The sequence below is a fragment of the Triticum aestivum genome, chromosome 6B (assembly GCF_018294505.1).
Source record: "Triticum aestivum cultivar Chinese Spring chromosome 6B, IWGSC CS RefSeq v2.1, whole genome shotgun sequence".
Classification (NCBI taxonomy): Eukaryota; Viridiplantae; Streptophyta; class Magnoliopsida; order Poales; family Poaceae; genus Triticum; species Triticum aestivum.
Window position 1 is genome coordinate 462,728,356 of NC_057810.1, and position 24,068 is coordinate 462,752,423.

General features: G+C 45.5%; 1 protein-coding gene across 5 annotated transcripts; it reads right to left on the minus strand.

Moving 5' to 3' along the window:
- Nucleotides 1-755: 755 nt before the first annotated feature.
- Nucleotides 756-24,068, minus strand: LOC123137474 (CLIP-associated protein). Of its 5 annotated transcripts, none has more exons than XM_044557251.1 (21): nucleotides 23,420-24,035; nucleotides 20,910-21,065; nucleotides 20,738-20,800; nucleotides 20,070-20,138; nucleotides 19,736-19,898; nucleotides 18,960-19,121; nucleotides 18,241-18,338; nucleotides 14,907-14,981; nucleotides 14,760-14,828; nucleotides 14,598-14,683; nucleotides 14,402-14,519; nucleotides 14,181-14,279; nucleotides 7,881-8,235; nucleotides 5,943-7,729; nucleotides 5,711-5,812; nucleotides 3,243-3,335; nucleotides 3,093-3,167; nucleotides 2,953-3,021; nucleotides 2,761-2,829; nucleotides 2,158-2,259; nucleotides 756-1,142 (listed from the first exon to the last, which is right to left on the minus strand). In XM_044557251.1, exons 1-21 carry the CDS (start codon nucleotides 23,753-23,755, stop codon nucleotides 984-986), a joined length of 4,305 nt encoding a protein of 1,434 aa, XP_044413186.1. In that variant the 5' UTR covers nucleotides 23,756-24,035; the 3' UTR covers nucleotides 756-983. The 5 variants fall into 5 exon arrangements, with proteins under 5 accessions (XP_044413186.1, XP_044413185.1, XP_044413188.1 ...); XM_044557250.1 differs by having other exon boundaries at nucleotides 3,243-3,347; nucleotides 23,420-24,032; XM_044557253.1 differs by lacking the exons at nucleotides 756-1,142; nucleotides 2,158-2,259; nucleotides 2,761-2,829; nucleotides 2,953-3,021; nucleotides 3,093-3,167 and having other exon boundaries at nucleotides 3,243-3,285; nucleotides 23,420-24,041.

The following is a 24,068-nucleotide window of genomic DNA, read 5'->3' on the forward strand; positions in this document are numbered from 1 at the left end:
GATATCAACAAGGAATTTCTTTTTTTTCAAAAGGCTCATTTGAAAAGAACTCCAAAGTTAAGCGTGTTTGGCTTGGGGTAATTCTATGATGGATGACCGACTGAAAGTAGCTCCCAGGCGCGCACGAGTGAGGACAAAATTTTCATAAACTCATTCGAAAGGAACTTCAAAGTTAAGCGTGCTTGGCTTGGGGTAATTCTAGGATGGATGACCAACCGAAAGTAGCTCCCAGACATGCACAAATGAGGGCAAAATGCACAGAAAAGACTAGTGTTGATCTATAAGGCCACAGTCTTGATCCCGCCAGACATAACAGGTGTTACACCTACCCCGGCTGTAGATGCTCTAACACCCAAGTCTACATGGCAGAGGTTCAGGCTATGCGTTGGCTATGCCTTCAGGGATAGGCCGAGAAGAGGGAACGGCTAGGTGTCCCTAAGAAGCAGACTATGTTTGTCTTTGTATTACTCATCACAATCAATTTTAGGGCAAACTTTTACAAGAGAGGCATCTCATCTTAGGCAATTTTACAAAAAGCTTGTTAACTTCAGGACAAATCTGAGCAAAGAAATGTATCAATTGCCCCCAGTATACACTTCAATTGCAGGCAATTTCAAGATCCAGTGCCAAATGCTTCGCGCACATGGAAGGCAGGCAATATGAAGATTAGTCTGAACTAAACCGTCCCGTAAATATTCACAACCTACTATCTCTCAACAGATCTGTCCTCTAACAACCTACAGGGAAATGGGAGATGAACAGGCACCGTGAAGCTTTTCCTGTGTCTCTTTGTACAATGTGAATGGTCAAATGTGACACATGACAGGGAAATAAAAAAGACAAATAACACATACCACACAAAAGCCAGGAGTTAAATACATGAGCACCACCTGTCTGTTTCTATACAAATGCACAAATGAATGAAACCCATAATTCCAGCCCATCCAAACAAATGTCCATGTGGTACACAAGTATGATACTACTCATTGGTTAGCATCGATAGGTGCACCAGACCTTGCCTGCGATATCCGATTTGCGTAGATTGTTACTAGCCGCAGCTGTGTGCTACTGAGCCCCTCCAGATATGGTACAAATGCTTTCCCTAGCATGATGTAGATATCCACCAAGCAGAATACAACAGTCTGCAAGTAAGTGTAAATGATATCAGATGTGGAACACCAATGATGTTTGCTAAATGTAAATTTTGCCATAAATAGTCTAGAAAATAGAAAATGTCAGGCACGGTTAATGTGCATTAACAACAAGTAAAATGAAAATGACCCACTAGAAATTTGAAACAGAGGAGATGCGCTACAGCTGAAAACCACACAACCTGGCACTGAAAAATCTGTAAGAAATAATAACAAATAGCATGACTGTTTTTCATGTTTAAACTTTAGGTTGATTGAGAGCTTCCACCCACCCCACATCTATTCTTAGAAACAGAAGTGGAGATTACAGTTGGCACATAGAACCCTGATCCTTTGATGCTGCCTAAAATAATCGTAGCACCCGTATCCCTAGTTTTTAGGTACTACCAGAAGCCCATATTACTGGTGGGACAAGAAGCCATCTTTTTAGACTGCTCTCTTAGGTTCTTCACATTGTTATAGATGCAACTTGATTGTATTGCAAGGCCCAAGGGATTGACTATTCGTCACCCTGGGTGAGGAATAGTTATTCTTCACCCCCCTCTATTTTAGCATCAATGCACCGTAATTTCACATTTCATAAATTTGTCTTATTTCAACGTAAAAAGAAAACATAAGAAAATATATAATCGCCGTAAAAAATATTTTATGTTATGTAAAATTACAAATGTAAAAACATAGTGTAAAATGTACATAAAATGCAATTTTTCTGGTCTTATGACCTATAATTTTTTCTTATGCCAAATTTTACGCAGTGAATCAATATGAATGTAACTTTTTGTATTTCAAATGTAATTTATCTATGAAATGATCGTAAGATTACCTCGGGTGAAGAATAACTTATTCTGCACCCTGGGTGATGAATAGACTTTCTATATATGTATCCTAATAGGACTCCTAGACCTAATACTAATACTCCTTAACACACATAAGCTTCAAGGTCCCCTAGTCAAGGAACTAGCTCGCCAACGAAAAAAGGTCGTTCATCAGCAGAACAGGCAAATACCTTGCGAATATCTGGACTCTGGTTATTGAAAGCATCAAAAAGTGCTGGTAAAAATGAAGGGAGTTGAGCCACCAATTCCTCTTGTGAAAGCCGCCCAACAAGCTGCATGTTTACCAGGAGAATACCAACAATCAATCATTGTTTCTCAGGATATATTGCTATAGTTAACAAGAATAAAAATGAGTGAACGACTCTACAAACTAATAACAGAGTTATCAGAAAATCCTTTCTGTACAAAATATATCCTCGCCAACAGATCTAGCAATGGTGCTTAAATGGAATAATTGTCTGAATACTGGTGTTCACAAGGGTTATCGGATCAATAGTCAGAAAGGATGGTCCTGGTGAGTGCTGACTACAAACCTACAATCTAAGAAATTGCCGGATGAACCAGAACCATCAGTCATCAGATCAATAGTCATCAAGCCATGACGGGCCGTCAGATCAATAGTCGTCAAGCCAAGATGGGCCGGATGAACCAGAACCATCAACCATTCCATCAGCTAATAGAACTTCTGAATAGTGCACTTGCCAAATGATTCTTCAAATTAAAAAGAGAATCATATTGTTCTCTTGACCAATTATAATGTGAAACTAACCTACCTTTGTCAAACAGTTGATACACATGACAAGTGTCTTCTCATCATCAGTAACTAGCAAGGGCACAATAACCTGCAGTACAAGCGAAAAAACATATACAGTAGTATAAGTTGCTAGCTACAAAAAAAAACTATAAACAAAGATAATAGTACTAAAGTAATATCATTAGTAAAAGGATTACAGCACTGGACATACAGCAAGGCATCTAAACGGATCATATTTTGCCAACACGACATTTAAGCACTGGTTTGCTTCATTTGAAATCTGCACCAACATTAAGAAAATATCAGCACAGCAGAAACAAGACCAAACCTCTTAAATTAAGGAAAATATACCTTTGCCACAACATCTTTGGTCATCTGCACCAGCTTTTCAAGGATAATCTCTATGGATTCTTCCATTTGATCTTTCTGAAAATAAATAGAAAATGTTAATCAACAATACTACCTACTTCTACATAAATGCATGGTTTGTGAGTACTAGACCTGATTGCGGAGCATCTCAGCAACTAGCGATAGAGAAAGCTCCCTGACAGAAGAATCAGAGTCATCCAATACCTCAAGGACAGTTGTTAAAATCTGATTGAAATACTATTTAGAGAAGGGGCTAGTATTAGAATACAAATATTATGTGTTGAATGATAAAATATTTAAATGACACGAAGTACCATAACAGATGGAGGAATGGATGGTGACTACTTTTTGTGGAAAAATAACTGAGGGACGCCAATTAAAATGATTGTTTAGACAGAAACCAAATGTCACTTTTCTCTGTTGTTGAAATAGTGAAGCATTCTTCATCTACAGAAACCATCTCATCAAGAGCCAACTATCAATTAGTTGAATTGTATTACCCCCGTCCCAAAATTCATGGCTTAGATGCATCCTTAGTTGGTGCAGAGGCCGGGGGAGTGAAATTCTCCCCCGTTTAAGGGAACAGAAACGGAGTCGCGTCTCGTGGATCTCCCTACGGCTCACGAGGCAAACCCCGCCGCCGCCGTCTGCGGCCTCCGGCCGGCCCGCCGCGGCGGCGGGGCGCCCCCTCCTACTCCTTCCCTCCCCTGCTCCCTAGTACGCGCACTCCCGCACATGGGCGAACCCTTCCTGATCTTGAACCCCCCCCCCTCCTCCTCCTCTCCGCTGACCGTGGCTCGCCTGGGGTCGCACGGCCGTCAGCGGGCGCAGGGGGTGGTGCGAGATGCGGCCACCGAGTCCTGCTGGTGTGGCTCCTCGCGTGTGGGCCGGTGGTTGTGGATGGTGTTCCTTGCCGCTGCTGGATCTGGCCGGTGGTCGTGGATGGGGTTCCCGGCCGCCGGTGGATCTGGCAGGGTTCGGTGGATTCGAGGCATGGCCATCCTCTCATAGATGGCCCTTGTGGCTGATATTTTGGGCGCCCTGCAACTCAGATCTCAGTCATGGGTCTCCTTCGTGTGGTGAAAGGTGCAAACTTTGGGTAGCTGTGGGTGCCGAAGTTGCGGTAGTGCGGCAACAGGGGCAGCCAGCTGCGTGCCGCGGTCCACCGCCTGGTGGTGGTGGGTGAGTGGATCTCCTCGGTCACCGGAGCGGAGACTCCGGATGGTGGGCGTGGAGGCATCATTCCGGCGGGTGCTGTAGCGCAGGTGCTCATGTGTTCCTTTGGTTGTTTGGGCGGCGAGGTGGCCCACTCTGGAGGCGTCCATCATGCGGGTGTGGTCTCCATTACTTCCCCGCTCTGTTTCGGTCGTCGTCTGCATCTCTCCTTGGTCGATCATGGCAGATGGATCTTGGTGGTGAGGGTCATGTCCCGGGCGAAAGCTTCACCTGACTTTGTCAGTGCCAATGGTATCACCGCTATTGTGCGTCGTTTCCCTCCATGGAGGTGTCATTATGGGTGGCCCTCACCACCACGGGCTCTGGGTGAAAACCCTTGTCTGGCATGTTCCAGACCAGACGGTGGCGGCGCCCGGTGTCGTTCCCTCCTTGGAGGCTCCGTTTTGCGAGCAGGGTTCCATTTTTCTGATCGCTAGGTGAGTTCATGGATGACAGTTTCTTCTCTTCGTGTGACGGTCCCATGCTTCGACGGTGGTGCTCTTTCGACGAACTAGGTCCGGCGAGATAGTTGTGTTCGAAGGTCTCCCTTTGGGGTCTTGGCGTCAGGGTCCAGCTGCGCTCTAGAGAGTTGAGCATTCCAATGTCCGACGGTGCGGCGCCCTTCGAGCCAGCGCGAGCAGGGGGCTCCTTTCGGTGTTGGAACAGGTTGGTGTTGTTGACATAGCCTCCATCAACGATTGGCATCCTTCACGAGGTGGCCTCCTCAGCTTCGATCCTTCGATCATGTTTGAAGGCCTCAATGCCTTGTTGTCTTTGCTTTTGGGCTTTGTTGCTGCTCCTAGGCACCCCGGTATCACGCTGTAGTTTGTTCTTTGCGTTTTTTCTGTTGTTGTGGTGTTGTGTTGTATCGTTGGTTATAAGGGCTTCATTAATTTAAAGCCGGCGCCAACCTCTTTTCTAAAACAAATTAAAAATAATCTTGTCTTAGATTTGTCTAGATACGGATGTATCTAACACTAAAACATGACTAGATACATCCATATCTAAGACAAGAATTTTGAGACGGGGGGAGTATTAGAAAGGGGGTATTTTCTAAACATAGCAGCACTACCCTATTAGTCTAATGAAAAGCTAATGCTGAGTCAGTACATTAAACTCAGATGTAAGAAGACAGGGGGGGGGGGGGGGGGGGGAGCAAATAGACAAGATAAAAGGAACATAATGCATTCTCTTTTGGGAAATGCATTTCCCTCCTTCCCAAACAGCACTCCAAAAAGGCCATAAGATTGAATGAACTTGAACACTCAATGAAAGACTGAAGAGGAATCTAAACTAAGTAAACACACAAAAAGAAAGCGGCAAGAATATAAGTTTTTCGTTAAATAATAAAGTAAAATGGGAATTTAAATGGTAAGGTTACAGACCTTTGTCCATATAGAGTTATCATTGTTCGCAGATGCTTGCAGCAACTGCTGCAATGCGTCCTGCTTGTCTTGGGATGAAACTTCACCATCATTACTTATTATCTGAGAAGGTACAAAGCCATATAATCGTGATGTTATTTAGGACAATGAAAAGAAAAGGTAACACATATCAGAATTACAATTGGAGCCAACAAAGATGACGGAGTGGAAAACAAGGATATATCAGAAGTACCCGATGAAGAAGTTGTGGTACGCTGGGGCCGTCAGTTGTATGCGAGACAACCTTCACAGAACTAAGGTCGACAAATTGATTCATGTCTTGTATATTTTTCCCGACAGTTGTAACAGCAGCATTATTATGTCCATCAGAAACACGACGGACAAAATCCAGGCGAGGGGTGCCAATAGAATTTTCATCATCAATGGTGGCATCTGATTTTTCAGGATAATCTGCCCACGAGCGTGCAGCTTCTACAACTGAGCGAGCATTGCTCTTTGATTCCCGACTTGCTGTAAAAATATCAGCTTCAGAAGAAGGCTCAAAACATTGATTAGCATGATCAGTGCGGACATCAGAGGTTGTTCGACCAGTAAGATATGTGGATTCTTGAACTGCATGCATCCTCTTCCCAGATTCATTGTCAAAGGAACTAGCAGAGACCCTTCCAAAAGGATAGCTATTCCTTGATGTCGGATTATAACCATCTTCAGAAGTTCCAAAATCAATCTGTTCATATTCATAAGACTTGGGACGTGAACGCTCTTTCTTGCTCTGCAAGTAGTTTACCAGATCGACCTCAATACGAGGAGTATACTGCTTGAGCGAGCGCCTCACAAGGTTTTGTTCTTCAATCGACAAATTAAGAATAAAGTTTAGGACTGCTGTTGAATCAAAATGAGAATAAACTGATATGATTCCTTTAATGGACGTTTCCTTCAACTTTGCATTCTTTTCATGTATTAAAGGTGCTAGTTTCGAAAGCCAGAGCTTAAGAAAGCCGCTGTTACTGTAACCTTCAGAGTCTACCTTGTACTTGCTGAATGACTTATTAGCGAACTCAAGAACAGCCAGTTTGGCCTTCGGAGACCTTTGTTCATCCAGTGAACGTACTATTGCAGGTAACAATGTGTCAACAGCATATGTTCGGCCAACAACTTCCAAGGTTGATGAACATGGCTTAGAAACCAACTCCTTTGGATCAATAAGTCTTGAAAAGACATATGGTAAAATTCTTTCAACATAGCTCTCAAATGGCTTCTTGCATGCTGGAATAATATCTGCAAGTGTGGAGAAAGCTGCCTGTGCAACTTTGTGATGAGGATCATCCAAATAACGAAAAAATAGCTTCATGACCTTTTCAAAGTTCTGAGTAATTTCTTGAATGCCTTTCTGTCCTAGTTGCAATAATGTCTGAACAAAATTAAAAGCTGCAACTCTTGCTACCCAGTCTGAACTTGGACTAAGACCCTCAGAGAGGGCTTCATTTAGTGATGCTGGGCCATCTGTATATCCAGACATCTCATTTGATGGGACATGGCCATCATCAAAACTGTGTCTGACACCCACAGAAACCCTTGATGTCACTTGCTTCCTAAGCGGCCTTTGGAAGTGTGGGACATGGTTGTTTTGCGAATTTCTATAACTGGCATCCCTATAAGCCATATCAGTGAAGTGTTTGTCCGTATGCATCTGTGGCGATCGCCTGTTAGGCCTTGGCCATGTATCGTTACTCTCATCCATAATGCTATCATCTTGAGATCTCCCTGAAGACCTTCTTAAATAAGGCACTGACAAATCCGACATGGGTTCAGATGATAGATTACGCGAATATGGTGACCTCGATCGCTCTTTGGTGTCTACCTGAGGCATTGCATCTACCAAACGTGAACCACCATTTCTTCTGATACTTATGCTAGGGAGGGATGAGTCCAACAATGCAGAACTCTGCAAAGAAAGGTGATCCGAAGCAGGCGCAGCAAGCGGTATATGAGGATCACGAGAGGATGGAGGATCAACTCCTGCACTAGGAGGAAAAGAAAAGGAAATTAAGGTTTCTCAAGTATACAGAAATAAGTCATGAAAGCAATAGCAGTAAAGACTTGACCAGACAACAGAAGAGCCTTTCCATGCTTAATGAAACAAATTAACATTAAGCAGCATAAACCATACCAAGATCCAAGCTTGTTGAGCGCACAGCTGAGAAATTTTGCCTGCCTGAGATGCCTACGCCTTTCAATAAACTCTCAATGGCTGAAACCTTTTGTTTGCTTGAACTAAGCACACTCTCTATGCTTCTTTCAGCATGTCTGCTAGTTGCCTTCGACTGCGACAGGAGCATGCTTGACGGGAGAGATGATTCGGAAGAAATTGCTGCACCCTTGTCCATTGCAACAATAGATGAAGTGCTGTATCCGGTCAAATGTGTACCACTTGCATGAGATGAGGAACGAGAAAGTTGAGCACCCTTCTCATGCAACGATGAAGGATATCGCTTGTGCATACCCCCATCTTCATCATTAATAATCTGCAAAAGTGCCCAGTGTTAGATCAAACCAACAGAAACTCGCAATTGCACATCAACCCTTGGAACCACTTAAAGCTCCAGATGCCAACCTACATCCATATAGTTTCAGCACACCGGAAATTAGTAGTATAACAGAAATTGCCATGTGGGGGAGCTGGAGAGCGCATATAGCCGCCTGGTTACTAGGGCAGCAGCCAAACCAAATTGCTGTGCAACTTGATCCCCTTTGGTTACATAGCCCAAGATGCAGATAGCTAGGACTCAGACTCCGGTGGTAATGGATTGGGCTAGCCGAGACGAAACAATATCCTAGGTCTCTAATACCCAGGCCAGTCGAGATCGATGCATTTACATTCCAATATTTTTTGTAAACAGCCAGGTTACTTAGAAATGGTCGCCCCTGGTCGAGGACATTGCTTTTAAGGAGTCCCTAAGATGTGGCACCCTCTGGCAGCATGACACCGGGCTCACCTTTTGCAGCTTCCTAGGAGGATGTCCTGGTGACATTATGTGGGAGGGTGTTGATGTGGCTATTGGTGCAACTTTGGAGCTTCAAGGCGCAATCGTTCTAGGACAGCTACTAGTCTACTACGACTCGAAGGGGGCCGTCAACTGTCCGTATTGTTAGGAATAAGCAACTTGTATTCCCATGAGGCCATAGGCCGATGCGGCGCGAGTCTCGATCTGGAGGCCACACGGACGGGAGACGTCGTGGAGGCAGACGAGTTGGACGAGAGAAGAACAGTAGCAGCCAACAGATCGGGCCACCACGGAGGAGTCAGCGGCAGCCAAAGATGAAGGCGTCGCGACGGTGGATCAACAGCGCGAGTTGCGCGTGCTAGAAAATTGACCTAGCTCTAATACCATGTTAGGAATAAGCAACTTGTATTCCCATGAGGCCATAGGCCGATATATATACATGTACAGGTGTGGAACCTATGCAGGAAACCCCTTATACAACGGGATAAATACAAAGGGGTACATGACTTATAATATAACTCTAACACGTATCCCATACCCAAAGGCATCACAAGAGACCTACACCAACAAGACTGATGATTAAAGAAGATGGACAGAGGAGGACCAAGAGCGACACTCAAATATCCGCAATGGTGTGAGCAATGATGGTGAAGATCCAGCCAATGCTAGCCAAGATGGCGGAGACAACAAACAACACGAATGTTTACCACCATCGATGAGTTTGATGATGCTATTGAGACTTGGAGTTGGAGATGAAAGTTGAGACATGAGAATGTTAGCCTGTCTTGAGCCTTTCAATATGTCGGTGTTATGTGGACCTATTTTATGCCACTAGAGTCTAATATCTAATGTTTAGGACTCAAGATTGAGGACTTATGTCATGTGGCTTTTGTAGAGAAATTTACAACATCTTCAATGTTGTGGACTTACATTGATTCTGTAATATGGGATGCAGTCATGCTTGTTATCCTGTTTTTTCACTTTTGCTCACATTTAGTTCTCAATATTTTTCACTTATTGTGGACTAAGTGAGAAGCTATAAGTTATCACATACTGCAGCTTTCTGTTGGGGAGAAGAGAAAGAGGATGGGAGGGATGGATGCTATGTGGGCTCATCAACCAGCATTTCTGTTAAATGATACTCTATTCTTCTGCCATAGTAGTTCAGAACTGTTTGAAGCGCTTGATAAAAGGTGAAAAGGGGCCAGGGCGCCTCGCCTAGTCGAGGATGAGTACCCTATGTAGAACCTTAGTATTGAATTAAACAAGTGATTCACCACTACTTCCTCCGTCCTTGAAAGAGTGTACTTCCAACTTTGTTGGAAAGTCAAACTTTTTTATGTTTGACCGTATTTATACAATAATAGACCAACATTATGCCATCAAATTAGTAGCATTAGATTCATGATAAAATATATTTTCATCATATACCTATTTGGTGAGCGAGGATCGGGTCGTCGCATCCTTAGTGGCGCGCTACATCGGCGCCCGGATGTAGTGGAAAATGAGCAAGGGTCTTCGCATTTGACTCGACGAGTGCGAAGGGTAAGGAAGCTAGCCGAGCCTAGGAGGATTCGCTTAGGTAGCTGGAACGTAGGTTCTCTGACAGGGAAGCTTCGGGAGCTAGTTGATGCAGCGGTGAGGAGAGGTGTTGATATCCTTTGCGTCCAAGAAACCAAATGGAGAGGACAGAAGGCGAAGGAGGTGGAGGATACCGGCTTCAAGCTGTGGTACACGGGGACGGCTGCAAACAGAAATGGCGTAGGCATCTTGATCAACAAGAGCCTCAAGTATGGAGTGGTAGATGTCAAGAGACGTGAGGAACGGATTATCCTGGTCAAGCTGGTAGTTGAGGACTTGGTTCTCAATGTTATCAGCGCGTATGCCCCGCAAGTAGGCCACAATGAGAACACCAAGAGGGAGTTCTGGGAAGGCTTGGAAGACATGGTTAGGAGTGTACCGATTGGTGAGAAGCTCTTCATAGGAGGAGACCTCAATGGCCACGTGGGTACATCTAACACAGGTTTTGAAGGGGCGCATGGGGGCTTTGGCTATGGCTATGGCATCAGGAATCAAGAAGGAGAAGATGTCTTAAGCTTTGCTCTAGCCTACAACATGATTGTAGCTAACACCCTCTTTAGAAAGAGAGAATCACATCTGGTGACTTTTAGTAGTGGCCAACACTCTAGCCAGATTGATTTCATCCTCTTGAGAAGAGAAGATAGGCGTTCGTGCCTAGACTGTAAGGTGATACCTGGAGAGAGTGTTGTGCCCCAGCATAAGCTGGTGGTTGCTGACTTCCGTTTTCGGATTCGTGTCCAGCGGGATAAGCGTGCCAAAGTCGCTAGAACGAAGTGGTGGAAGCTCAAGGGGGAGGTAGCTCAGGTGTTCAAGGAGAGGGTCATTAAGGAGGGCCCTTGGGAGGAAGGAGGGGATGCGGACAATGTGTGGATGAAGATGGCGACTTGCATTCGTAAGGTGGCCTCGGAGGAGTTTGGAGTGTCCAGGGGAAGGAGAAGCGAAGATAAAGATACCTGGTGGTGGAATGATGATGTCCAGAAGGCGATTAAAGAGAAGAAAGATTGCTTCAGACGCCTATACCTGGATAGGAGTGCAGACAACATAGAGAAGTACAAGATGGCGAAGAAGGCCGCAAAGCAAGCTGTTGGTGAAGCAAGGGGTCAGGCATTTGAGGACCTCTACCAACGGTTAGGCACGAAGGAAGGTGAAAGGGACATCTATAAGATGGCTAAGATCCGAGAGAGGAAGACGAGGGATATTGGCCAAGTCAAATGCATCAAGGACGGAGCAGGCCAACTCTTGGTGAAGGACGAGGAGATTAAGCATAGATGGCGGGAGTACTTCAACAAGCTGTTCAATGGGGAGAATGAGAGTTCTACCATTGAATTGGACGACTCCTTTGATGAGACCAGCATGTGTTTTGTGCGGCGAATCCAGGAGTCTGAGGTGAAGGAGGCTTTAAAAAGGATGAAAGGAGGCAACGCGATGGGCCCTGATTGTATCCCCATTGAGGTGTGGAAAGGTCTCGGGGACATAGCGATAGTATGGCTAACCAAGCTTTTCAACCTCATTTTTCGAGCAAACAAGATGCCAGAAGAATGGAGACGGAGTATATTAGTACCAATCTTCAAGAACAAGGGGGATGTTCAGAGTTGTACTAATTACCGTGGAATTAAGCTGATGAGCCATACAATGAAGCTATGGGAGAGAGTCATTGAGCACCGCTTAAGAAGAATGACAAGCGTGACCAAAAATCAATTTTGTTTCATGCCTGGGAGGTCGACCATGGAAGCCATTTTCTTGGTACGACAACTTATGGAGAGATATAGGGAGCAAAATAAGGACTTGCATATGGTGTTCATTGACTTGGAGAAGGCCTATGATAAGATACCGCGGAATGTCATGTGGTGGGCCTTGGAGAAACACAAAGTCCCGGCAAAGTACATTACCCTCATCAAGGACATGTACGATAATGTTGTGACAAGTGTTCGAACAAGTGATGTCGACACCGATGACTTCCCGATTAAGATAGGACTGCACCAGGGGTCAGCTTTGAGCCCTTATCTTTTTGCATTGGTGATGGATGAGGTCACAAGGGATATACAAGGAGATATCCCATGGTGTATGCTCTTTGCGGATGATGTGGTGCTAGTTGACGATAGTCGGACGGGGGTAAATAGGAAGTTAAGAGTTATGGAGACAAACCTTGGAATCGAAAGGGTTTAGGCTTAGTAGAACTAAAACCGAGTACATGATGTGCGGTTTCAGTACTACTAGGTGTGAGGAGGAGGTTAGCCTTGATGGCCAGGTGGTTCCTCGGAAGGACACCTTTCGGTATTTGGGGTCAATGTTGCAGGAGGATGGGGGCATTGATGAAGATGTGAACCATCGAATCAAAGCCGGATGGATGAAGTGGCGCCAAGCTTCTGGCATTCTCTGTGACAAGAGAGTGCCACAAAAGCTAAAAGGCAAGTTCTACAGGACGGCGGTTCGACCCGCAATGTTGTATGGCGCGGAGTGTTGGCCGACTATAAGGCGACATGTTCAACAGTTAGGTGTGGCGGAGATGCGTATGTTGAGATGGATGTGTGGCCACACGAGGAAGGATCGAGTCCGGAATGATGATATACGAGATAGGGTTGGGGTAGCACCAATTGAGGAGAAGCTTGTCCAACATCGTCTGAGATGGTTTGGGCATATTCAGCGCAGGCCTCCAGAAGCTCCAGTGCATAGCGGACGGCTAAAGCGTGCGGAGAATGTCAAGAGAGGGCGGGATTGACCGAATTTGACATGGGAGGAGTCCATTAAGAGAGACCTGAAGGATTGGAGTATCACCAAAGAGCTAGCTATGGACAGGGGTGCGTGGAAGCTTGCTATCCATGTGCCAGAGCCATGAGTTGGCTGCGAGATCTTATGGGTTTCACCTCTAGCCTACCCCAACTTGTTTGGGACTAAAGGCTTTGTTTGTTTGTTTGTTTGTTGTTTGTTTATATACCTATTTGGTTTCACAAGCATTGATATATTTTTGCACAAGCTTGGTCAAACTTTGAGATAGTCTGACCCTTCAATAAAGTCGGAAGTACACTCTTTCAAGGACGGAGGGAGTAGCGCTTAACCGTGCTAGGTGTGCGCGTAAGCATGACTAGGCACGCTCTTAGGCGAGATAGGTGCTAGGCAGAGGCAAAACAGGAATTTACGCCGCGCCTCTCCTTTCCCTGACCCACAACAATTCCAGGGAGACAAGGGTACCACCAGTCTCAGGCTCGAATCAGGCCATCTCTAATTAGTACAACCTGCGTCCGTGATTCCAAGTCGTCACAAAATACAAATTTTCATGCATTATTTGATCTTTTTATATAAAAAACAGTTTTCAGAAAAAATATTAAGCTGTAAGGTTGAGTCTTAGCACTGCTAACTTATCTCCTGGACTTGAGCTAATCAGGGTAGATACTTCGTTTGCAGTTTTGCACTGCTTTCCGGAAATTTCAAACAATTCTTGGCTGTTATAGCCAAGTGTAGAATACTAGAATTATGACTGAAAAGTAAAACACCAGGCATCAGATGCTATATATACTACTGTTTAACATTTTTTGGAGTTTCAGATATAAAATAAACCAGTGTAAGATATTACACAAAACTCTACTTCTATGAGATTCATAGAACAAAGTGTAAGATATTACACAACCCAATAAAAAAACCGCTTCCATGAGATTCATAGAACAATCTAAATAATGCCCTTAGCTGGATGATAGTTTTATGTGTCTTCTCTTTCTATTTAGAGCCATTGCCTCTTCTCCTCTTTGTTTAGTTGGCAACAGTGCACAAATGAGTACATCACAATGATGAATATAAAATCAGCTTGTTCAACCTCATTTTTTCTATTATAGATTTGATACTTTATATATAGTGATCTGAAAAGGCATGCAGAGAATAAATCCACATACCCTCTGTATTGCAGGATCAAATGACATAAAAAGCCGACGTGAACGCTCAGGCCATGTCTTTATGAACATCCTATAGCAACTTCTTGCAGTTGCACGAACCTGTATTTGCAATATGGCATTACATACAAGAAATAACACAAATTCAGACAAGTTTTGGGTTTCAATGCATAAAAATATTTAAGTAATGTTATTAAGCCGGGAAACATAGATGTTAGTCCTACCTCGCTCATTGCATCTGCCACACAGCACTTTATTAGATCTTCGTATAAATCAGCTGAGCGTTGTATTTCTGGAGCATCGGCCCAATATTCCAATATTAGAAGTGCATACTCACAACACCTGCCATAGGAGAAAATGTATAAGTACCTATAATCTCTAAGACTCCACGCGTGTTGAGACAATGCAAAGCACAAGTACCTGGCACGGAGGATTGCACTGCGGTCATTTTTTGATGTGTCGGCTATAAGTGGAACAATACGTGAAACCTTGCAGTTCCGCAGGATCTGCAAGATATTGCATGTCAGAAAAGTAATGAAAGGAAGTACCATGGCTCAGTACAAGTGAAGGCAGGAACCTCACAGTTTTTACACAGTTGTCTGAAGATTCGGCAATCACGAGCACAGTTATGACAACAAGCTTAAAAAGTGCCTGAGAATTTCATTAATATGTTAGCCCTATTAGTACCAGACAAGAGTTGCATAACACAGAAACAGCTTCTAGAATTACCGGAATAAATATTTCAGCACATGCTTCAAAGTCGCTGAGGAGTTCCTTCGATAGTACATTAAGTAGATGACATGCCTGCAAAACAACCTAGTCAGCAGTTCTTCATCACCAAGAAGGCAAGTTTGCCCTGTGACTGCAGATTTAACCAGAAAATGTTCTAACAGAATTCCATAACACCTGCATCTTACGAAATGAAACAACTTCGGACTGAACTGATGTTTAGCAGTAACCCCAAAATTGGTGTAAACTGGAACTACTCTACAGACCCTAATGGCGTACTAAAACTCTCAAAGGTAAAAGGTTGATTCCATCTAGTGTATCATGCATGTCCAAGATGGCCCAACATTTTTTCAAATACAAATTCGGCTAGATTTGGAAGAAAATGCACGAATTTGGACGAAATTCAGGCATTTTTCATTGAAATTTGTACAAAATTAAAGACATGACTAAAAAACTTAGAAAAATATAACTACGCCCTAAAACTACACCGCCATCGCCGCCCCAAGCCTACTACATGCCGAGGAGCTTGTAGAAGGCGGTGTAGTCACCGCCGTCGTCGCCGCCGCCGCCGTCGTCGTCCTGCACGCCGCCGCCGCCGCCGTCGTCGTCCTGCACGCCGCCGCCGTCCTTGCTGCAGCCCTGTCCTGGGTCGCCGTGACGGACGGGGTTGGTCGGCACTGGCGCCTCCTCGTCGCTGTCCTCGAGGACGATGACGCCGCCCTTCTCGCGGCCACGGCGCCGAGCGGCAATCTCCTCGAGGGCGCGGCACTGGCGCTCCATCTCCTCCCGGACTTAGTCGTCCCGCGCCCATTTGAGGCCAGTTTCAAGGTCGGCGGCCATGTCGACATGCTCCTACTTGACGACGACGGGCGCGTCACCGGCTCCTTCGGCCTGACCAGGCGAAGATGGCCGCGGGGAGGAGGGGAAGGTTGGTGGCGGCCCTCGTTTACGACAAGGCTGCTGCCACGGCTGCGCCAGCGCTCCGGCGTCTCCTGGGGCTCGGCCTTGACGGCGGCGACCGGCATCGTCGTGCCGGAGGAGTGGGAGCCGGAGGATGAGGACAACGCCCCCACCATGCGTTGCCGCTCCGGCGCGAAAAAGATGGCGCCGAGTACTCCAGCGCCGGCGTGTTGCCGCCCTCGATGTGCTCGAGGACCCCACCACTGACAGCGGCTGTCGGAGTTGTGGCGCCCCCGTGGCGCCGGCGCGCCGTTCGTGGACGCGAGCTGGTCGGCGTGACGGTGCTGAAAGTACGCCGTCCACAGCGCGTGGCTGTCTGGGGCGTACCTCGGCTGCTGCTGCGCTTCCTCTGGCAGCGCCGCCCAGATACGCGCAATCTCGGCGCGGTGTTCGGTGTCGGAGGGCGGCGGGGGCACGGGGACGCCACCGGCGCTGAGCCTCCACGAGTCCGGCACGCGCATGTCGGGCGGCGCCGGGTAGTTGGCCTCGTGGCGGCCAAAGCCGTTGGCCGCCGCTCCATCGCCGGGGAACCTCTCCGCCATCGGTCGCGGCCTTGAGACGAAGAGAGAGAGAGGGGGGCGGCGGCGACGAAGGAGGGGCGTCGGCGGCGAGAGAGGTTGTGGCGAGGCAAGTGTGCGGTCAGCGACGAGGGAGGGTGGCTTTTATAGCGTCGAGGGGGCGGCGAGCGGGCGGCAGCAGTGTGGACTCGTGGCGGGAGGGGGCGGGACGCGCGGCGGCGCGCCTTCACTGTGTCGCCCGTGAATCAATGGAAGGCTGACCGACGGCAGCCTTGGCATTGATTCCCGCGGGAACCGAGGCGATGAGGACAATGAAGGTTCTCGGTCACTGACTCGGCGGGTCCGCACGGTATGATTTTGTTTTCGCGCCAAATTCGTTTCCCCCGGCGCCCCCTAGCGCTCTGGGTTCAGCCTGGGCCGCCGGCGCCAATTTCGGCCCTAACCGGCGAAATTTGGGCTCCTGGGGGGCGACCGGATCAATTTTTTCGAGCCGGCGATAGAAAAGGGGCCTGGGGTGGCAGGGCTGTTGGGGGGCGAGTGGAGATGCTCTAAACTTTTAGTTTTAGGCAAAGGAACCTTAATAACAAGCTAGAACAGACTGCTCTTATTGTGCGAGGGCATCAAGGTAATGATTATAGTCCCTGTGTAGTAGATGAGTCTAAACCTCTATGGATCCATGTTAAAATCTAGGGAGAAAACTGGTGAGTCTGTCTCGTGCTCTATGAAACACTTGCACTTACTTACGTTGTAGACTTATATATAGCAGCTCTCACTGACTACGAAAATTGGAATGGTTAGTTCTAATTGTGTCATAGTGATTTTGCTTGACTCAATATGACCCAAGGACTATGAGTGGACTGACTAGTCAAGACTAGTCGCCGAGACTAGTCTATGAGTTGGTACTTGCCTTCCAACCAAAAATCTTGATTAATCGCGCGGCTAGTTCATGAGCGGTGCCCTGACGACACTCGTAAACCTTGATATGACCTATCATTATCAACTATCTATATTTTATGAATATATTGCACCACAGGTCTACAAAAGGTGGGTGCAACTGGGTAAAAGGACTGGACAAACGCTCATTTACAGCTAGAGAGGTGAAAAATCCACCTGCTGTGCAATTCGGTGCAACTGTGGCATGACTCAGTCACACTCTGCAATGATTTGCTCTTTTTCTCTTCCTTCTCTTATCTATTTTAAACACTTACCTCTCCTCGATTCACCTGAGCCCATCCAGTCACCCTTCCATGTGCCTTCGTAGTTTCAAACGACAGACCCACTTCAGTATACACCTTGACCTACCACAGCGGTTGCAACCAATCACTAAAAGACCATGGCGCTACAGAAGCAGCACCATGGTGGAGCAGCAGGGCAGGGCCACCACAGTGTCGCCCTCCACAGGGATGTTGCCCACTATTGAGGTGTCAGCGAGGTTAAACACAAATACGATGAGTCTCCTCTACCCGATTTGTTCTTGTACCCAGTTGCACCCAACCTCTCAAGTTCTTAGACATGTGATGCAATTTTTAAGGCAAATTGTTTTTCTGGAGTGGATTTTGCGCTTGTGTGAGTGAGCACTCATACTATATCACATATCCAATGTGCCTTGAGATATGTTCACAGTCTCTCACCCCACATTTACTCACATGGGGTGAGATAACTTGCACATATCTCAAGGCATATCGAATGGTCGAAATAGTATGACCATACACGCACGCACACATAGATAGATAGGTAGGTAGATATATAGATCTGATAATTTGGGGAAGATGGGTGTTACTGTTGCAATTTGCAACAATAATATCAGCATTCAGACATTCAGTTGTCAATAAAGATCAACAGGCAAGAAAGAATACCTGCTTTACAATGCTAGACCGTCGATCAGCTAGCTGAGAGGACAATGGATGAACTAGCTGCTTCAAGAGCATGAAAAATGATGGATAATCAATTGCGCCTGGTACAAAAATTTCAAGTAAAACACGCAAAATCGTGTTAGCAAGAGAGGACTAGATAATAGGGAATGTGTAACATTATACTTGACCAGTCAATACTATGAATTAAATATAGCTTAATATAATGTTAATAAATGTGAAACAGTTTTGCTTTACTGCCCTGATCTATTAATTTCCATGGCTTAGCATGTCCAACTCGAGTGACTTCTATAAAGCTTATATGATTAACAGTTCGCTCCCCTCTTTCCAGTAAGTGATAAGCATCATGCCCATTAATGTCATATTGATGTTGAAGACTCAAAAAGCACTTGTATAAGTTACTAAGTTGCAACAGTTCTGCTATGACAGAACTGGATGCTACCCAAGAGTGTCTCATGGATAGTCTGGTTTCCAGCATCCAAACCTGGCTAAGTTGGCTGCATCCTGCTTATCTTTTGAAGGATATGGATGGTCTATTTTTTTTCCTTGGGTTTAGAAAAAAAGATTAACTACCTCTGAATTTCCCCAGTTCAGCTTTGGCATATAACAAGAACTTTGAGAACAGCGCATTTTCTGAAGGAAGTAATTTAATGACAAAACAAAAACTTAGATATGAAAATAGGACATGGGAGACAAAGATCAACCTCCATATACCAAGGCTTCGATCCTTTGCATTGCAGCAATACGTATAGACCAGTCCTTTTCTGGATTAAGGGCAGATGCAATCTTCTCAATCTCTCTAAATAATTCTTTCTCTGAATGAACTCTTATGGGTTCCACCGGTTTTTCGGTAATATCTGTGTCACCTGAAAAATAACACGAAATTCCACAAGACATCATCAATATGGTGAATGTGTGTTCTGCCACGAACTTTAGAACAGTAACTTAGCATACATCCAGATTGCCACAACAACTTTTTACTACTGAGCTTTGTTTGCTTAATTTTTTCGGTAACAAAATAAATGATCATGTTATTTGTCACTGAATCCACATGTGATGTCCAGTTCAACTATGTCACTGAATCCACATGTGGAATTTACCACTGCTGTCCGTCCGAATTTTGAAGTCATGAACCAGCTAAATGCCTTTTAATATCATTATCCGTACATGAATACAAAAGGAGTGCCACATGTCTAACCAGAAGCAGTAGTAGATTGGCCATTTCAGTTTGCTCTAGTGACTCTTCTAGTTCTAGGCATACATCTTTCCAAAATCCAAATCGTTTGACCATGCAATTAACTACACTCAGTAATAGCAGCAAATATCATTGTTCTTTATGCAAACCATATAAAAGGAACAGAATAATAGATGCACATAAAAGATGAAGCAATTACTTGAAGTTTTTGTTAACACTTTTTGGCATATCAAAGATAGTAATCAAATTAAATGGAATTGTCCAGTATGACAAAGTAAAACTTGCCTCCAAATAATGTGCTTTCCCTTGATGTGTTTTTTTTCCTTGGACTACCTCTTTTGGGATGAGCACTAACAGATCTTTCCATGGCCTTATATTGCGTTCTAGCACCATCAGATGAGGGAACCTTTGGTTCTATTTTATCCAATCTTGAATTTATTTCCTTTAGCTGAAAACACCAAATGAGGCAAAAGACTGATAATCACGATGTTATGTCAGCACAGCCAACGTTAAATTTGGATAACCATGGAGAATTCAACAATCACAACAAAATAAACGGATAACAATGGAGAGATCACAGTGGTTAAGTAGTAAAGGACCACATGCATTAGTTCATTACCATATAAGAAGGCAGATTATGGCGCTGCAACTCTTCATGGAACTGAGATCCCATATTTTTGTACATCTCCTGTAGTGAATAGGTAGAATGTAAATTATAGATTACGGGTGAAGTACTTCAGTTAAATGTATATGAAGAGCATCATGGGTAGTCAGGCAGATCAGAAGAAAAAAATTGAGCGTTTGCATTTGAATATAGGTAAATTGCATGACCACAATAGTTAACGTTGCCTTGTTTTCAACAGAAATATGGTTGGTAGTTGGTACCAGATCTAAAATAACTTCGGTATGTCGTTAGTAGCCATATAGTAAGTAATGGTGCCTTCTTGCCTAAAGCCCTAAAGTAGTTCAACAAAGTATATCGGTAAAATGCAGAATATGGGAAATGCAAGAGACTGAGCACGAGAAACGGAACGCAGCCAGAGAACATCCAAACATATAATTTGTGTTTCTTAAGTCAATTAGCTTGGTACAAGAAGCAAGTCACCGAACTGTACAATCTAGTTAGCATCATACAGGCGATGGGACAGCAAAAATAGTGTAGACATGAGAGAAAACAAAAAAAGAAGTGAAAAGTTCTAACCAATAGCCAAAGAGGGAGTACGATTTGAAGAAAAAATGCATAAGTAACTGAAAAGCATCAAAAAGGGCGGGCTTGTGATGGACCACCTGAATACAAGAGATTGCAGCCTCTCTAACACTTTGATTCAAATCATTCAACAATTGCAGGACCTGTGTAGTTGAAACAAGATTAGCAGTTAGCATTGCCAGTTACGCAAGAAAATTAAGGGGAAACTAGATATTCCGTATCCAATAAGGAGAAAAAAACATCCTGGCATACAGGTGAAAGAAACACTCGCTGTAGAAGGAGCTCTGTAGAAGCAAAAAGCCCAACTGCCGTTGCAAGGGTGCGCACAAACTCTTCTCGCACCCTCCAGTTCTTGTGAGTCCAAGCATAACTTCCAGCTCTTTCAACAATGATTGTTGGAGAAGAAACCTGACATTGGAGAGAGAATCAATTCACTATACCCCGTGAGAAAGCCATGGGGTAAAAATAGTTCCACATCTAGATAGATGATCATTTATGTGACAAATTAGTAATTTCGGTGCAATTCAAAAGGACAATTTTCAATGTAAACAAGAGTATACAGCATAGGAATGATAATGATATATCGAAGCTCACAGCACTGATAAGTTTTTATTTAAAGCGCAGATGGGAATTTTAATGCCATAATGAGGGGAAACATCATGTTTCAACTTTGAAGTGGCAAAAAGAACTAGAGTCTTGCAAAGTGCTGGATAAGCCCATAGCTAGTGTTCAGAATTATAAGAGTGAATACTCAGTTTCATCCCTGAATTATCACACACGCTGACGCACCTCATTTTCGTGCCTAACTTTTAGAGTGACCAAGTTGATCCCTTAACTACCCATCGTGGTTCATGTTAAGGAGTATTAGTATTAGGTCTTCTCCATTCTCCTCCTGCAAGGCAACCATGCGCGGCTGTGTTAGCTGGCTACTGCTATGTTGGCCTGCTGCTGCTACTACTTGGTCCAGCCTTCTAGTGCTTGGGCATGCAACTTGGTCTCACGCGTGGCTCTCGCTGGACTTGCTGCTAGTGCGCTGCTTGCCTACTACTGATGCTACATGCTGCTGCTTGCTCTCGGGCACTGCGCAGTCTGTCTACCCGCTGGAGTGTTGGGTGCTGTGTGCTACATCTCCGCTAGTTCGCTCCTCGTCAAAAATAAATAAATAAAATCCAAAGTCGCTGTCCGGTGATTCTCGACGGTTGTTGTTTCATCGACTTCGTCTCATACATGCACCTTTCTTCGGTGTTGCATGCTCTTCTTAGCTTCTAGCTCTCTATGTTTTCCGCTGTACACCAAATCCGTTGCTGTTTCGTGTTTCTCATGTCATGCTAGTCCACCATGCCTTTGTCCGTCAGCCTTTTTCTCGTCCTTGTCCTTTAAATAGGATTTTTGTGGCCTCACAGTTCATTCTCGTCTTCTTGCCAATGTGGCAGTACACATGGGACGCTGACTAGACAGGAAAAGGACGAGAACATGTTTACATGCGATAGCCCGAAGTACCCTCCTCCTTTGAGCTAAAACTTGAGAGAAGGACTGCATTGTAACACTTCTCCCTGTGTTATAGCTCTAGCATGGTTGCTGTACCTTCTCGCATAGAAATTTGTCACTTATTGGACTATAAATCAGTAACAAAATCCAATTTCCTTGGGCATTTTGGGGTTTCCATGTGTGCAGAATATCCTCATGCCTCTCTCAGTCCCTCACACAGAGTCGGCATGCCACGTGTACTGTCACATGGGCAAGACTACAGAAATGAGCCACATCACATAGTTCAGGAACCAATTTGGTCATTTTCGTAGTTTATGGACGAAAATAAGCTGTGGACGACAGTTGAATAGTTGATATACGAAATGTGTATTTGAATCCAAATACAAAATCATGTCAGTGAAATCCGCAACTTCACATGTATAACTGCACCAAAAGAAGCTGCCACATGCAAGAAAAGGGGAATTATTGGTTAGATTTGCTACCTCTGCTTGGCTAAAGTCCATATTAGCACCTAAAACAAAGACGTCGAAGCACCTAAAGGACAAAAATTGCAGATATTTTACCACTGAAAGCAAAATACACTAACTGCTCGGGTCTAGATACAGATACTATACTCCAAATCTCCATCTCTATCCAGTGGTGTAGAGTAAGCATTAATTAAATAAAGAGTGCTATCGGCAAGTCCAAACTGGTACCTTCATTTAGTCAAAATATTCCAGCACTCGGCTCAGGTAAGGTAAGGCGTGTTTGTTTCACTAGAGAAGATAAATTATAACCTAATTCACTTAGCTATGTTTAGAATTCGGTTGAAATGCTGTTTTTGAGACAGGAGCGGATACTCCTGGTCCCTGTAGCAGAAACCTAAATGTGAAGTCTTGCAAGGATAGGAAAGCAGAGGGAAGACCAACATTGCAGTAATCCGGAAGGCGCACCGAGAGAATACCCACGGATGAAACATATTCTTAGTTCTGCTTCGATACACTGGCATAAGAAAACAGGATCACCCACAGTAATACGCGCTGCTAATTCAGCAAGGTAGTAGCCTTATAAGCTTGGTATTCCATTGGAGTCTAAAACAGAAATAGTTCCACCCTATGTCATCCACTTGAACACACACATGGATAAGCTGAACATGAGATCCTCTGCTTGAACTACATTCCATTGCAACCACCCAGGAAGCATGGAACCCACCTACATTCCCCCGAGAACCCAACTCGGAGGAGCACAGACGATATCGATTGCAAAAGGCAACAATGCAGAGGCTGACGGCTGACCTCCATGAGCGTGACGAGGAGCTGGCGGGATGCGTCACGGACCGGCTGCTTGCCATCGCCGAGTCGCTCGACGGCGGCGGGCACGAGGGCGTTGAGGTGGATCTTGAAGTGGTCGCCGGCGAGCACGGCGGCGGCGGAGAGCGCGTGCAGGCCGCCCTGCGCGACCCGGAAGTTGGCGTCCCTGGTGAGATCCATGCAGGTGTCGACGAGCGCCGTGACCTCGGCCGCGGTGAGCCCGCGGCGCGCCGCGGCCTCCAGGGCCTCGTGCAGCCGCTCCACCCCAGCCAGGCGCTCCTTGGTGTCCTTGGAGCGCGCCGCCTCCAGCGCCGCCTCCATTTCCGCCAGCACCGTTGCCTCCTCCTCCGCCGGAGAATACGGAGAATGGCAGCGGTTGGGTTGGGGTTCCCGGCGGGTTCGGGGAATGGGGGGGGAGGGCGAGCCGACGGTGGGGAGGGGAGTTGGTCGGATCTGGGAAAGGGAGGGAGGCAGGAGGGAAAAGAGTGTGCGAGTGCGCCGAGGCAGAGAGTAGCTCTGCGTGGGTAGTTTCGTGTGCAAATAGGTCCCTGGTGATGTGTGATACTTCGTCACCGCCCTCGCAGGAGTGTATCGCGAGTTTTGGTACCACGTATATTCTGCATTTTGAGGACCA

Excerpts from the sequence above, each read along its gene's own strand:
- LOC123137474 (XM_044557250.1), bottom strand. The coding sequence starts at position 23,755 with ATGGAGGCGGCGCTGGAGGCGGCGCGCTCCAAGGACACCAAGGAGCGC. Across the intron at positions 3,168-3,242 it reads CTGAGATGCTCCGCAATCAG|AAAGATCAAATGGAAGAATC; the intron begins GTCTAGTACTCA and ends ATTTATTTTCAG. Across the intron at positions 3,022-3,092 it reads CCAAAGATGTTGTGGCAAAG|ATTTCAAATGAAGCAAACCA; the intron begins GTATATTTTCCT and ends ATGTTGGTGCAG.